Source organism: Zalophus californianus, chromosome 7, assembly GCF_009762305.2.
Source record: "Zalophus californianus isolate mZalCal1 chromosome 7, mZalCal1.pri.v2, whole genome shotgun sequence".
NCBI lineage: Eukaryota > Metazoa > Chordata > Mammalia > Carnivora > Otariidae > Zalophus > Zalophus californianus.
In genome coordinates, this window is record NC_045601.1 from 97,347,207 (window position 1) to 97,361,035 (window position 13,829).

The 13,829-nt window shown below is 36.4% G+C and overlaps 1 protein-coding gene across 10 annotated transcripts in view; it reads right to left on the reverse strand.

Annotated features, from left to right (window-relative positions):
• LOC113927670 (muscular LMNA interacting protein) overlaps positions 1-13,829 on the reverse strand; it is a 239,815-nt gene that overhangs the window by 48,628 nt on the left and 177,358 nt on the right. For all 10 annotated transcript variants that reach the window (XR_003521705.2, XM_027603681.2, XM_027603686.2 and 7 more), the window contains one exon: positions 9,073-9,117. Coding sequence is in view for 9 of the 10 variants with exons in the window: in XM_027603681.2 (XP_027459482.1) it covers positions 9,073-9,117 (45 nt within the window). In the remaining variant the exon portion in view is untranslated. The remainder of the gene's footprint in view (positions 1-9,072; positions 9,118-13,829) is intronic.

Sequence of the window (13,829 nt, forward strand, 5' to 3'; positions counted from 1 at the left end):
GAAAATAGTATATTAGCTCTCCTCAGTAAATGCTGATACTCACAACTTAAGCCTTAAGGGACTACATCTATCTCTCTGCTCTATAAACCACCTGATATATTTTGAGGCTTGAATAAATGCCACTCTGCAATACTTTTTTCAATCGATATTTTCCCAGTTGTCTTTCATATTTATGCCAACTGGGGAAGTACAGAGTGAGAAAAGTCTCTATCTTCCCCATGCTAAGAAATATCTCCCACTTAAGAAACACTGATTTCTCCCAAGAGGGAAAAATGAGCAAGTGACATCCAATTATGCATGAAGTTGCACAGTTGAGTATACCTATGAGAGCAGTATCCCTCCAGTAAACTCAACACAAGAACAAAGCGTAGGCAGCTACTGATTTCTACAACCACCTATAATAAGGGAGATGCCTGACATTTGGGTCATGATCCTAAGTTGTCCAGATTTCCTGTCTCTCTTTTCCATTTGATTTTCTGTTTCATTTCCCTTTCCTTCTCCAACTCCTGTACCTTCTCCTTCTCTCCTGCTCCTTTGTGTGGTAGGAAATCAATACAACAACTCTAGTACTCAGGGCCTACCAGGTTCTAAAACCAACATGGAGCTTTAGAAGCTAAGTTTGGTGGCAGTATGCAAAAAGATGAAAGCAGAGAGGAGAAATCTGACCCAGAACACTTGATATGCTAAGAGAATCCCTCTGGCAGAGCAACAGGATTACCTGACCCTTGTATTGCTAGCAGGCTGATGATTTGGGTTATCCTCGCCTGGAGACTTTCACTCAGATCTTCTCTCTTGAGAGAGACCAGCAAAGAGACTCTTCTGGATATTCAGTATCAGAATTTGTTACTGATGTTTCATGTTTGTTTTTGTTACGGCCTTTATGCTCCTTAGTTCCTATGAATTTCCTGAATTTGATGGTTGTCTGATAATTTGACAATAATTCTTTCCCTATTTCCTCTACTCTATCAGATGTCCCGCATGCTCTTTTCTTGGTTTTTGTCCGTAGGCTTGGTCTGCCTGAAGTCTCTGAGTCTTCCTCATTCTAGTTCACCTAGTTGGCCTTGGTATAGTTGCCCTGATTCTCACACTCTATTTATCACCTCTTCCTCCAGTCCTATTTTTTCTGCACCTTCACTTGTTGTCACTCAAGAGTATTTTATAGACATGGAAGCCAACTCTAAACAAAAGAAGACTAGGCATAGTTTGCCTTTGACAATGTTCATATTTCCCAATCTATGAACTTTAACCATAACCTCCACACCTAAATATCTCTCAGTATTTAGTCAGTATGGTCAAACTGGAAATCAAACACTGGTGGTCCAATTCTGAACCTCATGCACTCTCCATAAACCATGGTACAGGGACAAATCATGATTGTGGCAGCCTCTGCACCTTGCTCATACCATTTCACATGCTTTGAAATCAACTTCAAAATCCTTGGAGACTCACTGCAGATAATGACACTATCATTCTCCTGTAGATCCAGCTTCTATGTCTTATCTATATGTGATCAGGCTCTATATTCTATATTTTAGATTATCTCCTCGATACCCTATGAACAACCCTATGAGAGGCTTAGAGAGAAGAAGTCGCACACCAAAGTCATGCAGTTAATATATGAAGAAGTCAACATTTAAATCCAGTTCCAATCTAATCATCAAGCCCATGATTTTAACTACTCCTATGCCTACCGCAGAGACAAACAGCATAGACAGAAATTTAAAATCATTTTTAAATACTTACCTCTATAATTTCCTCTGTCCAATCAATAACAAAGCCCCAGTATTTTTATATTTTTGATTCTTTTTAAATTCATTGCTTCTGTTATATTTCTACTGTGCATTGCCACATCCTTGATGTTGGCCATTGTTACTTCATTTGGTATCATTTTACCCTTTTTTTACTAGTCTTACAAAATCCAGTTTTTCTTTCCTTAAGCATGGCATAAATGTTCCTGCCAAAAGAGCACTCCTAAAACACCACAGGACGTGATGTTTTCCTATTCAATATACACATCCATACATCTTCCATTCACCTACACACATACACATATGCACCCTACACCACATCCTACCTTGTAAAGGACTCTGTGGTTTGCATGGCCGAGACATCAAAATTTGTACTGATGTCTCTCTTTGGACTTGGTTAAAAATACACTCGCAAAAAAACAGCATGATGTTGCTGGGAGGAAAGCATCAAGGATACAGATTTTAATTTTTGCAAGAGTGTTAATAGACTGTATTACCTTGAAAAAGCTGTTCAACCTGTCTGGATGTTCTGCTAAAGGATTATAATTGTCCATGATTAGGTCTTTTAATAATGAGTAATGGCACATTTTATTATTTACATTTCTGTTCTCTCAGGTATCATACCATACAGAGTTTTTACATAAGCCTTGTTTCTGCATATTCAAATCCATCACCCAAACAAGTGTCCCAAGGTGCCTTTTAGAACATCCATAAAATAGCCTAAGTAAAGCAACTGGTGCTGTTGCTGGTACACACGAGACTCTCCTGGAATATTAGTTAACTTCTTCTCTGCTCTTCCTAATACCCGTTACTGATGTCAAATGGTTATGTAATCTACATTTGTTGAAGTCTAAATTGCAACACAGTGTCAACTAATGGATCTATCCAAATAAGAAGATGTCTTTTAGCGCCTTGCCACTCAGAATGGGCTATGTAAACCAGCACCATCAGTGTCACTTGAGAACCTGTAGGGAGTGCCAGATCTCAGGCCCTACCCAGACCTACCAAATCATAATCCGAGTTCTAACAAAACCCTTAGGTGATTCATGTGCACTCAACTAGAACTCATTCCATTTAAACATTGTGCCACCCACCTAAAGATAGATTTTCCTCGGTCTGCCATTTTAGAGACATCTGTTCAACCTTGAGCTTCTACCTCCAGACGAAAAGAGAGGCTTTAGAAGAAACAATCTTTTATTGGTTTCTAATCTACATTGCATCCTTGCACATAGCCACCTGATATCTTCAAACTTCAAGTAGACTTTTGTTCTCTAATTCTGGCAAATCTAATTGGCTAAGTTTGTGTCTAAACAAAAACAAAGGAAATTAGGTGAATTAAGTTAGAAGAGTCTGTTAAAGTGAACTCCTATAAGATTGTCATTGCAGCAACTAAACTAGCCCAAACTGGCTCTTCTTTCATTTTTATCTGCTGTAGAATCCATAAATCCAGCTAGACTCATGACTAATACCCACAAATGCTATTCTTATGATTCCAGGAAAAGCAACTCCATAATTTTCTTACCAGCCTAAATGGAGAAATAGAAAGAGGCAATAACTCCCACAGTTAACACAAAAAAGCACAGAAAGACTAACAAAAAGGTTCTCTAAATGGCAAATTTCAATTCGTCATGATGAACCTACTGAGAACTGACCTGCACTGGATGAAAGACATCCTTGAAGTGCTTCAAAGACAAAACAACCATTGTTTTGGATCTCTGAAGCACACGTCTATTAGACACTCTCTGGAGCCATTTCGCCAGTTGGACCTAGTCTATGTCAGGAACTGTAGTGTCTATAGCACTTATTCTCAGAGGACTGGCAATTCAGTCAAGTAAACCACAGAATAATCACACTAGGAGTCAAGTCACGTCACTTGACTCCTCTCAGAGCACTCGAATGCCTCTCTTTCTCACTTAGAGGGAAAGCCAAAACCTTCGCCATGCCTGTAAGGCAATGCCTACCCAAGTGCTAACTGACCTAATCTTTCTGATGCCCAACGAGCCTCTCCCTTCCCAATCTTATCTGCTGCTACTGTCCCACTCACGCCCTCACTCTCTCCACCCTAGCACAGACACTATGATGCTCTTTCCCTTGGGAGTTTGTACTTGGGTTCTTCACTTTCTCCAGAACTTTTTTCTTCCTGGAATGCTGACAGCCCCTTGCCTCTCTCATTTTTTTCCATAGAACTTATCACAATCTGACATTTGTTTGTGTGTTTATTGTTTTGCTTTCTCCACTAAAATGTAAGCTTTGTGAGGCCAGGGATGATTGCTTCGTTCACTGTTGTATCTCCAACACCTAGAACTGTGCCTGGAACTTAGAAGGTGCTGAATAAATAATTGAAGAATGGATAAATTAATTGACAGGCAGAAGCAGCCCAGGATGCTGGCTATTATCCAATATGGAGGCCTCAAGGAGTATTACTTGCCAGCTTAGGGTCTCCCATTATTTTTTCTCGATTAACTTTTTTATTTGAGTATAACCCAGGAAGAGAGAACTCTTCAGGATAGAAGATCCATATGTTTTTTTACCAAGAGAGGACCAGAAGAAGGAAAGTGGGTTGGTGAGTTCCACCCTCAGAGGTAAGAGTAGAGGCTGAAGTTCCCATCTCTGACGGATGTAAGGATTCAAAGCCAGGGATCAGTTCTCTAGGGACTTAGAAGATTTTAAACGTCTCCACTAAAAAAAAAAAAAAAAAATGTCATTCCCTTTGTTTGCTTATGGTGATAAGCAATAAAATTTTTAATACCAAAAGACAGTGACGTCATCTTTTTTTGGAGAATTTGAGAGTGGGGTGGAACTATGGAGATCACAATTAAACCTACTGCTAATCTTGAAGAAGAAAAAGTCCAAGAGTATATGGAGTCCCTGGAGGCTGGTGGCAGGTTTTAATGGCTCACACGGGGCACTGGTCTGAGGCTGCTATTAATTTGTGTTTATAACTCAACAAGTATACACTTATGCTTGAACACTGCTACTCAGGGGCACGTAAAAATAAACATTGCTTCTGTCCTTTGGAACTTACAATCATAATTCTATGACAACAAGTTGGTACTGCCTCTGGCTGGAGACCAAAGTTGAAAATTAACTGCCAGCACTGACCTAGAGAATCCCTTATTAATATCTTAAAATAATGGCTTCTGAGAGCAACCTCGTTCTCAAATTAGTAACTGCAACTAGTGGACTGTTTTTAATTGCCTTTGATGACAGTCATAAGCTCTGCAGTGGTGTGATGAGGGAAGAAAAGAAATAAAGAACAGGGTCTCGGTGTTCATGGATTTATTTTTATCTTTTTGAAGAAATAAGGTGTATAATAAAAAAGGAAGAAAGTAATCAAACACAGGATATAGAAAACTCTGTGAGCTTGGCTAGGAATTCTACTAATTTGATGGCTCCAAAGAGCTTGTGAAAGTACCACTGTGTTTCTTTTACCCATTTGCTTCAGTTTTGTCTTTAGTCCCCAGTGTTTTATGTATATACATATATATTTTAGAATTTCTGTGGCAACAAGCTCCTAGAAACTCAAAAACAATCTACCAGTCAAGATTGTTGACAAAAGCAGTATGCTCTAAATTATTTAGCTGACTCACTCCTTCAATTAATAAACCTTTATTAGCTACCATTCTTTTTCAACAAACAATATTATATGCTTGAAGCAAATATGTAAGCATTTTTCCCCTCAAAGAAATATCTCAGATTTCAAAACACTCCAGTGCTGAGCAAAATTGCCAAGACTGAGGGGAAAAACAGATTTTTATACCACCCATTAGCTATGGGACTGCTACAATATGCATGACAGAACTTTGTAAAGGAAAAACAACGTAAAATGAATGTGAAAGGGAAAAAACTTTCCTTTTTCCCATTTTTGCATTTATAATATAAATATCGATACTAAATGATCTATACTGTCCAGGAAAGTACCTACCTGATATGCTTTTAAAAAAAAATTATAGTTACTATGATGGTTGTGTAAAAATAAACATAAGTAGGATTTCAATTATTATAAACCACATCCCAATGCTCAAGAAACATTTGGTGGAATGTGTACAACACAGATTGACTGGATTGAAATATTTCAATGGTTAAAAAAAAGACAATAGCATGACCCAAACCTTAGGAGGCATATATGATGAGTGCCGTAGCACTTAAGAATGTTGTGTCAAGGAAAACTGGTCAAGGACAAACCACCTTTAAGCCTGAAGAAGACATCAGCTCTCCACAAAAGCTTTCAGGGCTCCATTTTCTGAACAACAGTGACCTCAAGGCCCTCAGAAAAATGACTCATGCCCCACCAAAGCAGGACACATCAGCTGGCATTCAGAACTGGGAACAAAGTATCTGAAAGCTTACCCACTCTTCTTTACAGTGTTCCAGTAAGCTGCATTTCGCTTTTACCTGTATATAGCCATGTGGCTTATTTTTTTTTAATCTATTGTTTTGTCCTCTCCAGATTCAGTATTCCATCTCCCAAAATAATGCATTTCGTAATGGCATTCAATATCAAATGCAAAAGCCAAATGTCTTCTAAACAAGGCTCCCCCACCTACCCCAAGGAAGACCAGTGGTTACCCATCTTGTTGAACGTATTTTCTCATCAAGAGAAGAGGCCCCACCAGCCTCTGTTAACGTTGGGATGATTCAGCTGAGGAATTAGGAAAGCTTTGTGAAGTTGCAACCTATATCCTAGATCCCTCCTTTCCTTTTGCTCCCCTTGTTATGCTAAGAGTAGTGCTATTCACACTACTCTGTGTGTGAAATCTCCACACCTGAAATCACCTTACCCAGTCTCCTCCTCTTTCATAAGTGATTACAACTTTGCAGGCTACGGGAAAATGCTAGCACAGGGCCCACACGGGAGGTGCCCAATGAAGGTCATACTTCCATAGAGGCCAAATTTCCCAACTCCTTCATCAGCCTTTTCTTATTCTCTTTTAATTATCTCAAGCAACATATAGTAACAGAATTACCTGTTATATGGCATCTATATGTGTTTATGTTACAAACGTGCACATACATATACATACATAGTTTCATTTCTCAAAGGCATTCTCACTCAAATTATTCAGAACTTAATTCTGAAGAGAGTTTCAGATGACAAATACTGGAAATTCATTCATAGAAATGAAAAGTTATAATTTTATTCATATATTACTTAAGAGCAAAAATATCATAAATCCTTAAAGAAGCAAATCCATCCTTGCCTACAATTATTTCTATTCTATTCCATTCCCCAGTAACGAAATACAGGGTTAATGCCATGAAATAGAAGTCAAAGTGATTAAATTGAATAATTATATCAATCCAGATGTTCTTTTTTTGTGCGATTAGCTTGCTTGATAATAATCCCTTCACAAACCGACCTATATCTCAAGGGAATTTGGGGATTAAAACTTAATTTAAAACTTGGTTAAGATATTCCTTGAATTCTTTAGAGAAAAAGTCTAAAGAAAATGCAAAGAAATTATCATTAAAGTCAGTCAAAGCAATGCTTTGCATTTTTTCTCCCTAAAGAACACCAACTCAGAATTCACTGAATTTTTTATTAGGCAAGAAAAGGTTTATTTATTACATTTACAATGACTTGTTTTTAACATGTCTTTTTACGAAATCATTATATATATTTGCCTCTTTAAAACAGTTTCTTAAAATATCAAGCCAAGAACTGACATATATATATATATATATATATATATATATATATGTCACTCATTGCTCTCAAGAAACAAGTATATCCATTATTTTAAATATTAAAATAGCTGTGGTAATATTTCATTAAAATAGCTGTGGTAATATTCCCATATCTACACTGGGAAACCATTCAACTTTATTGTTATTGCAATGCTTATTTCCATGGCAACTTCTTCACATCGCTCTGTTAGTAATCATAGACTCACAGCGCTAGAAGGGCTTGGAAAGTATGTAATCGAATGCTCTCATTGCTCATTTAGGAAATTGAGGATCAAACTTTCAGATTTGTGACTTCCCCACGGTCAGCTAGTGTCAGAGCAGGAATAAAAGATGGTTCTTCTGGCCCCCATTCTAGCATTCTTTCACCTATACTATATTGCCAGTCACTATTCTAAACTAACAAACATTAAAATTACACACACACACACACACACACACACACCTCATATATACACCATATGTATAAACACCAACAAACTCAAGCAGTTTGCTTAAACCAGTCTATTGCAAGACTCAAACTAGGCTTTTCATGGTTTTTCAGTATTACAAATGGAAATATTTTGGCATGATAATGACAAGATGACTTGTTGGCTATGGACCCCAAAATAATTGCTTAAAAAGGGAAAAAATCAGTACTAAACGGTGATTTTTTGTCTTCTTAACATCTCAAACTGCTTTACTACAAATTTTTCTAATTATACTGAAGGTGATTATTGTTCAGGAATTTACAATTATAAACAATAAATATTAAAAGATATAAAGAAAATCTTTAGTAATATCTAGGCAACTTATTTCATGGTTTCAATTTGCCGGCCACTGTAAGAATAGAAAATATAAAACACTATAAGGAAAAATAATTCTATGTAATCAAATTTTCATCTATAAATAACAGATTCTAGAGTCTACATCTCTGCTAACACAGTAGCCAGTAGCCCCTTGTTGAGCTGATGAAATGTGGTTACTGTGAATCAAGATGTGCTGTAAATGGAAAAGACACAGCATAGTTCAAAGACTCGGGCCCCAAAAAAGAATGTAAAATATCTCAAGTTTTTACTGATTATATGTTTGAAAGAGTATTTACATATCATTACATAAAATATATCTTTGAAATTGATGTGGCCTATGTTTATCTTTTTTATTTTGTTTTTTTGTTTTTTGGGGGTTTTTTTACTTTTTAAAGTGGCTACTAGAAAATTTTAAATTACCTATGGGACTTGTATTTATGGTTCACATTATATTTCTACTACTCATTACTGATCTAGACCATTCACATGCTAACCTTCCTGTCTGAAATATTCCATTGCTCATTTCCTAAAACCCAGAACCTGCCCTACACTATCAAACGTGACCTGCCCTCGAATGCTTTTTGCATCTGTCCCATCAGGAATTGAGCACTCTCCTTCTCTAAATTGCAATAGCATCTTGCTTCTGACCCCACCCATATTATTCTAGTTCAACTACTAAGATGTCAAGTTCCTAGCAAATAGGGTCTATGTACAGTTTTATATATGTCTGTAAGCTGCAAAACCACCACGACACAGCTTCAGTAAAGAATCAGTAAATTTTTGTCAGACAAATCTCTTGAGAGATCAGCATTTTCTAAAGTAGGTCCATGACTTAATAAGAGGATACGTACCAGCTGATTGTCGGATACTGTAGAGGATGGTGAGGATAGGTTAGCCTGCAAAATTAGAAACATGGTGTTTATTTAGTGAAATTCCTAATTTAACAAAATATCTATATTTTTAAGTTTTTTGAAGTTCTTTTATTATTAAAGAATACATGTCCATTGTAGGACTTTGAAAAGTATAAGGTAAAAGGAAAAATACCATTATGCCACCAAAAAATGATTTGAACATGTTTGGTACATTGCCTTACAATATTTTCCCTATGTATTTTTATACACCTCATTTAATAGTGAATATGATGCTTTATGTGTTGTTTTTCCTTAACATCTTAACAGAAGCACTATCACAAGACATCAGATATTCTTCAAGATGACATAATATTTCAGTCTCTGTATATACTGCACATTTTACCTGAGCATACTAGCATTGTTGGATATTTAAATTTGTTTACAGCAAATTGACACAAATAACAGATTTTTCCTTAAAGTATCTTTATATACAAAGGAAAGCATAACAAAATTTTCATGATTTTGGAAAGAAAACAATTTCGTTTTAAAAACTGTTTTCAATTAAAGGGGAGGCTAATATCATTTCTTCCTCCTTGGTTCCTGAACTTCACTCCTTCCGTCTGGATTTAGTTTCCTTTTTACTGAAGCAAATGCTTCTGTCTTGGACATTGTCTGAAAATGTATTTGTTTTATTCTCATTCTTGAATGAGAGTTCAACTGGACAGAGAATTCTAGGTTCATAGTTATTTTCTCTCAGCATTTCAAAGACACTGTCCCACTGGCTCTGGCTTCTGTCACTGCTGTCAGTCTAAATGTCCTAACTTGGTGGATTGTCTGTCTTCCCATTTGGGTAGTGTTTAATACTTTCCTCCGTGGGGCACCTGGGTGGTTCAGTAGGTTAAACGTCTGACTCCTGATTTCAGCTCAGGTCATGATCTCAGGGTTGTGAGACTGAGTTCTTTTTATGCATCTTTTTTGAGATTTGGTTTGGTCCTTCATTCTGAGTATGCATATCTTTCTTCAATTCTGGAAAATCTTCCATGAATACCTCTTCAAATATTGCCTTTCTCACATTATGTCTCATCTCTTCTTAGGAAGCTTCTGTTAAATATATATTTAGTCTTCTCAATCCATCCCCAATTTCCATCGATCTCCTTTCATATTTTTTAGCCCTTTATGCTGCATTCTGAATGGTTTCCACATATAAACTTACAGGTAGCTAATTTTTCTTCAATTGCTTATTAATACATTCAACATGACAATTTAATTTTATGTCTTAAGGACTTTATTTTAACTTCTAGAAGTTCTACTTGGTTCTTTTTCAAATCTTTCTTATAATATCTATAACTCCTTTTAACTATTTTAACATTTTTAATATAGCTATACATTCATTTCAGATTTTCCTATAATTCCTTATCACTAAATCTCCCATTTCTTGTATCAGCTGACTCTCCCTCATCCCTCTCCTCCATGATGTTCTTTAGTCATTTTATGGCTATTGATTTTTTATTTTGAGCTTGTCTTCAGTCAGGGTAACTTTGCTGGTGATTTCTATATGTATCTGAGAAGCCCTGGGCTGGGAAAGCATGCCTACAGTACATTGGACTTTTGTCCTTATGGGAATCCTAGGAGTTTCACTGGCTTCCATTTTATTTCATCACCTTAATAGTCCTCAACTTAAAAGAGTGGTAGATCCCCACATCTTCAAGTTCCAGATGTTTAGAACCCATTTTCTGATGGCTGGCTCTTTCACCAACCAAAAGTGTAGGGTGAAATGGTAGAAGGATTTTACCCTTTTTCTAGTCCATGCTTCATGGCCAGTATGGCTTTCTGGGCTCCTGCATGGACACAAAGGATTCACTTACAAGTTTTAGACTTACTAAATAGTGAAATTTAAAATCTGAGCTCCTGGCACATGGGTTCTCATGTACCTCTGTTCCACCAAAGCTTTAACTTCTCCTTAACACACCCACTTGGAACTCCCATTTCATTTCTGGCATTCAGAAGTTTCTCCTTCTTTACTTCAGATCAGGTTCCCTAAACATTTTTAATAATTGTGTTTTATCAGGCTTTCTGCATTTAAATGGGAGGCTGAGCTTCCACATCAACTCCACCTCCAACTTTGATGGGAAGCGGTCAACACACAAATGCTTAATTATAAATAGAATTGGCTGAAATATGGTAAAGTTGTATTCCTAAAATATTCCTATTCTTTTTGAAATTGCAAGTGTTTTCAAGGTTTATTATAGGTGTGTCAATATTCCTTTTACTTTGAGATATGAATGATAACTGGAAACTGAGAGCTTAGTGGTTCTTTTGGTATTGCCGAGTATATAGAAGTATGAATCACCAAACATGAGGACAAGGCACCTGCGGTCCTTCTCATGCTGTGCCCAATGTTGTTTGTTTTCTGCTTTTTGACTCATGCCTTTCTTCACAAGGACTATCGCTGCTTGATGCCATTCATGGTTACTCTACGGCAGCAGGGTGTCTTGGCTAAATGCTTCCCATCTCTAATTGCTGGGGCCAGGTTAGTGGTTGGTGTACTATTTTGTGCAGCAGAAAATTGCCTGTTAGAATGTCCATCACATTCAGTCCACCTAGGGTTTTGTTTTTAACCTCATAATGTAATATGACTAATAATCATTTCTTCTAAAGTCTTCATTTTTTCCCTTTAGTTAATTTTTCATTATTGCAATAGTGAGAGAATTCTCTATGAGTCCCGTAAGTTAAATTAACAGCTTCTACGACATATGCTGAATTAAATGTATCTTTACTGAAACATAACATAGTTAAATTTTCATCTCAATAATTACAGGAAAGAAGGGGTTATGCATTAAAAACAAAGTATCTGTGCAATTTAACTACATTACTAACATTTATTAGTATGCTGTGCTAAATAATACCAAACTATTAGAGGGAAAAAAGATAAAATGCTCAAGAAAAGTATTGATTAAATTAGGGAAAAATCCAAATATCTTTGTGCCAGTCTCCATAAGTCCCCAAAATTCCTTCACTGGGAATTATAACATTACAATAAAATACTTGAGACATCCCAATTCCATTTTTATTTTCTTATACAATGGATTTCATATCACTTTTATGAGAAACTCTTCCCAGAGAATGGATAGACTTAAATGTGAAACTCAGGGTGGTGTAAATATTTATAAAGCCACTGCAGATCCTTTACCAAAGAAAAAGAATATTGGCTTATGTGTATTATGAATACAACCAGATTCTTTCAACCAACCCAATTATGTCAAGCTCTTTGAGAAGCCTCACTTTGCTTGCCTAATACAGGTTAGCAGGGTTTATTAAATGCTGTAGCTATAAAAATGTTATTAGTTTTGTAGCAATTATTTTCCAAAAAGTGAGGGAAATTGTTTGGTGAACTGAGATTGGAGCAGCAGGAGGTGGGAGAAAGCTACTCTATCTGAATCACTGCTCGTCGGTTAGTGGAAGGAAGGTAGAGAAGCAACTTGACATTCATAAGACTAAACTTGAAATTGGATTTGAATAACACTAAAGATTTTGGTCATTCGTGTCTATCCATATTAATACTAACTGTGAGGAACAACAATACAGAGGACTATAAGAAACGCTGTTGTGTGAAACAAAATCCTATAATCTTGTAATTCTAAGGTCATTAACATCATTTTAATCATAAAAGAAAGGAAAGGAACGTTTAAGAAAGGAGGATCCATGTTAACCAATATATCATCATTTAAAAAGCTTAGAAACCAACAGAGAAGTCCAAAACACGTGAAAGCCAAAATTTCTTACTTCAAAAATAATCTATTAAAGAGCTAGATTATATGGAAAGCCAAAGAGTTAAAGAGTTAAAGACAAAGGAAAGAAAGGAGAATTTGAAATCCACTGAAAAATAAATTGCTATACAGAGCCACCACTGTGCCAAGCCAGCTCTGGAGAAACCATGTTCTTTTTCCAAAGACAATATTGAGGCACAAGAAGTACAATGAAGCTCCTTAGTCATTGTCTACATTGTTTTCCCTTGCCATGTGCAGCTTTTCCCCATTCTTGACACGTGTCCTTGTGGCTGGCATCACACTAGCAGATCCCCTCTTGGGGGACTGGAACAGAATCCAGTTGTTCCAGTTGCCTTTGCCTCCTGCACTCTACACTTCTACTTTCAGCTTGGTTTTTGTTGTTGTTGTTTGTTTGTTTGTTTCCCTTTCAGCAGTCACATCTCTCCCACCTGAATATAACAGCCAGTTCGATATCATTAAAGTGTTTTTCTTCCACCTTTTCTCTGTTGACTCATTGACCTGAGTTTCCTTTTCTCACAGCTCAAAGAACTCTAATTAGCGATAATGTGTTAACTGAATTATTAATTCTCCCAGGTAGAAAGACAAAGCTTAAAATATTAACTGAGCACCTAATAATCATTGAGTGCTGAGAATGGTGTTGAGGGAACATAAAATGATAAAATGATAAAACACCATCTTTCCCTTAACCTAGCAAGTGTTCTTGTTATGTGTACATAAGTCATTATGTGTGCAAAAGAATGAATCCAATAGTAAGAATGTTAGGCACAAAGCCCATAGCAATATATTATCAGGCATCATATCTTCCTTGCTTCACGTTGTTTATTTTAACTCTCTATACACATTACCCTGTCTATCTCATTGAAAAACATTTTATAAATTAATAATATATCCCCAAAAGGCCTAAATATAGAAAGTAGATTTGAAAGTGTTTTAAGTTTGAGTCTTTATGCTAAGGAATGATGATTCCAT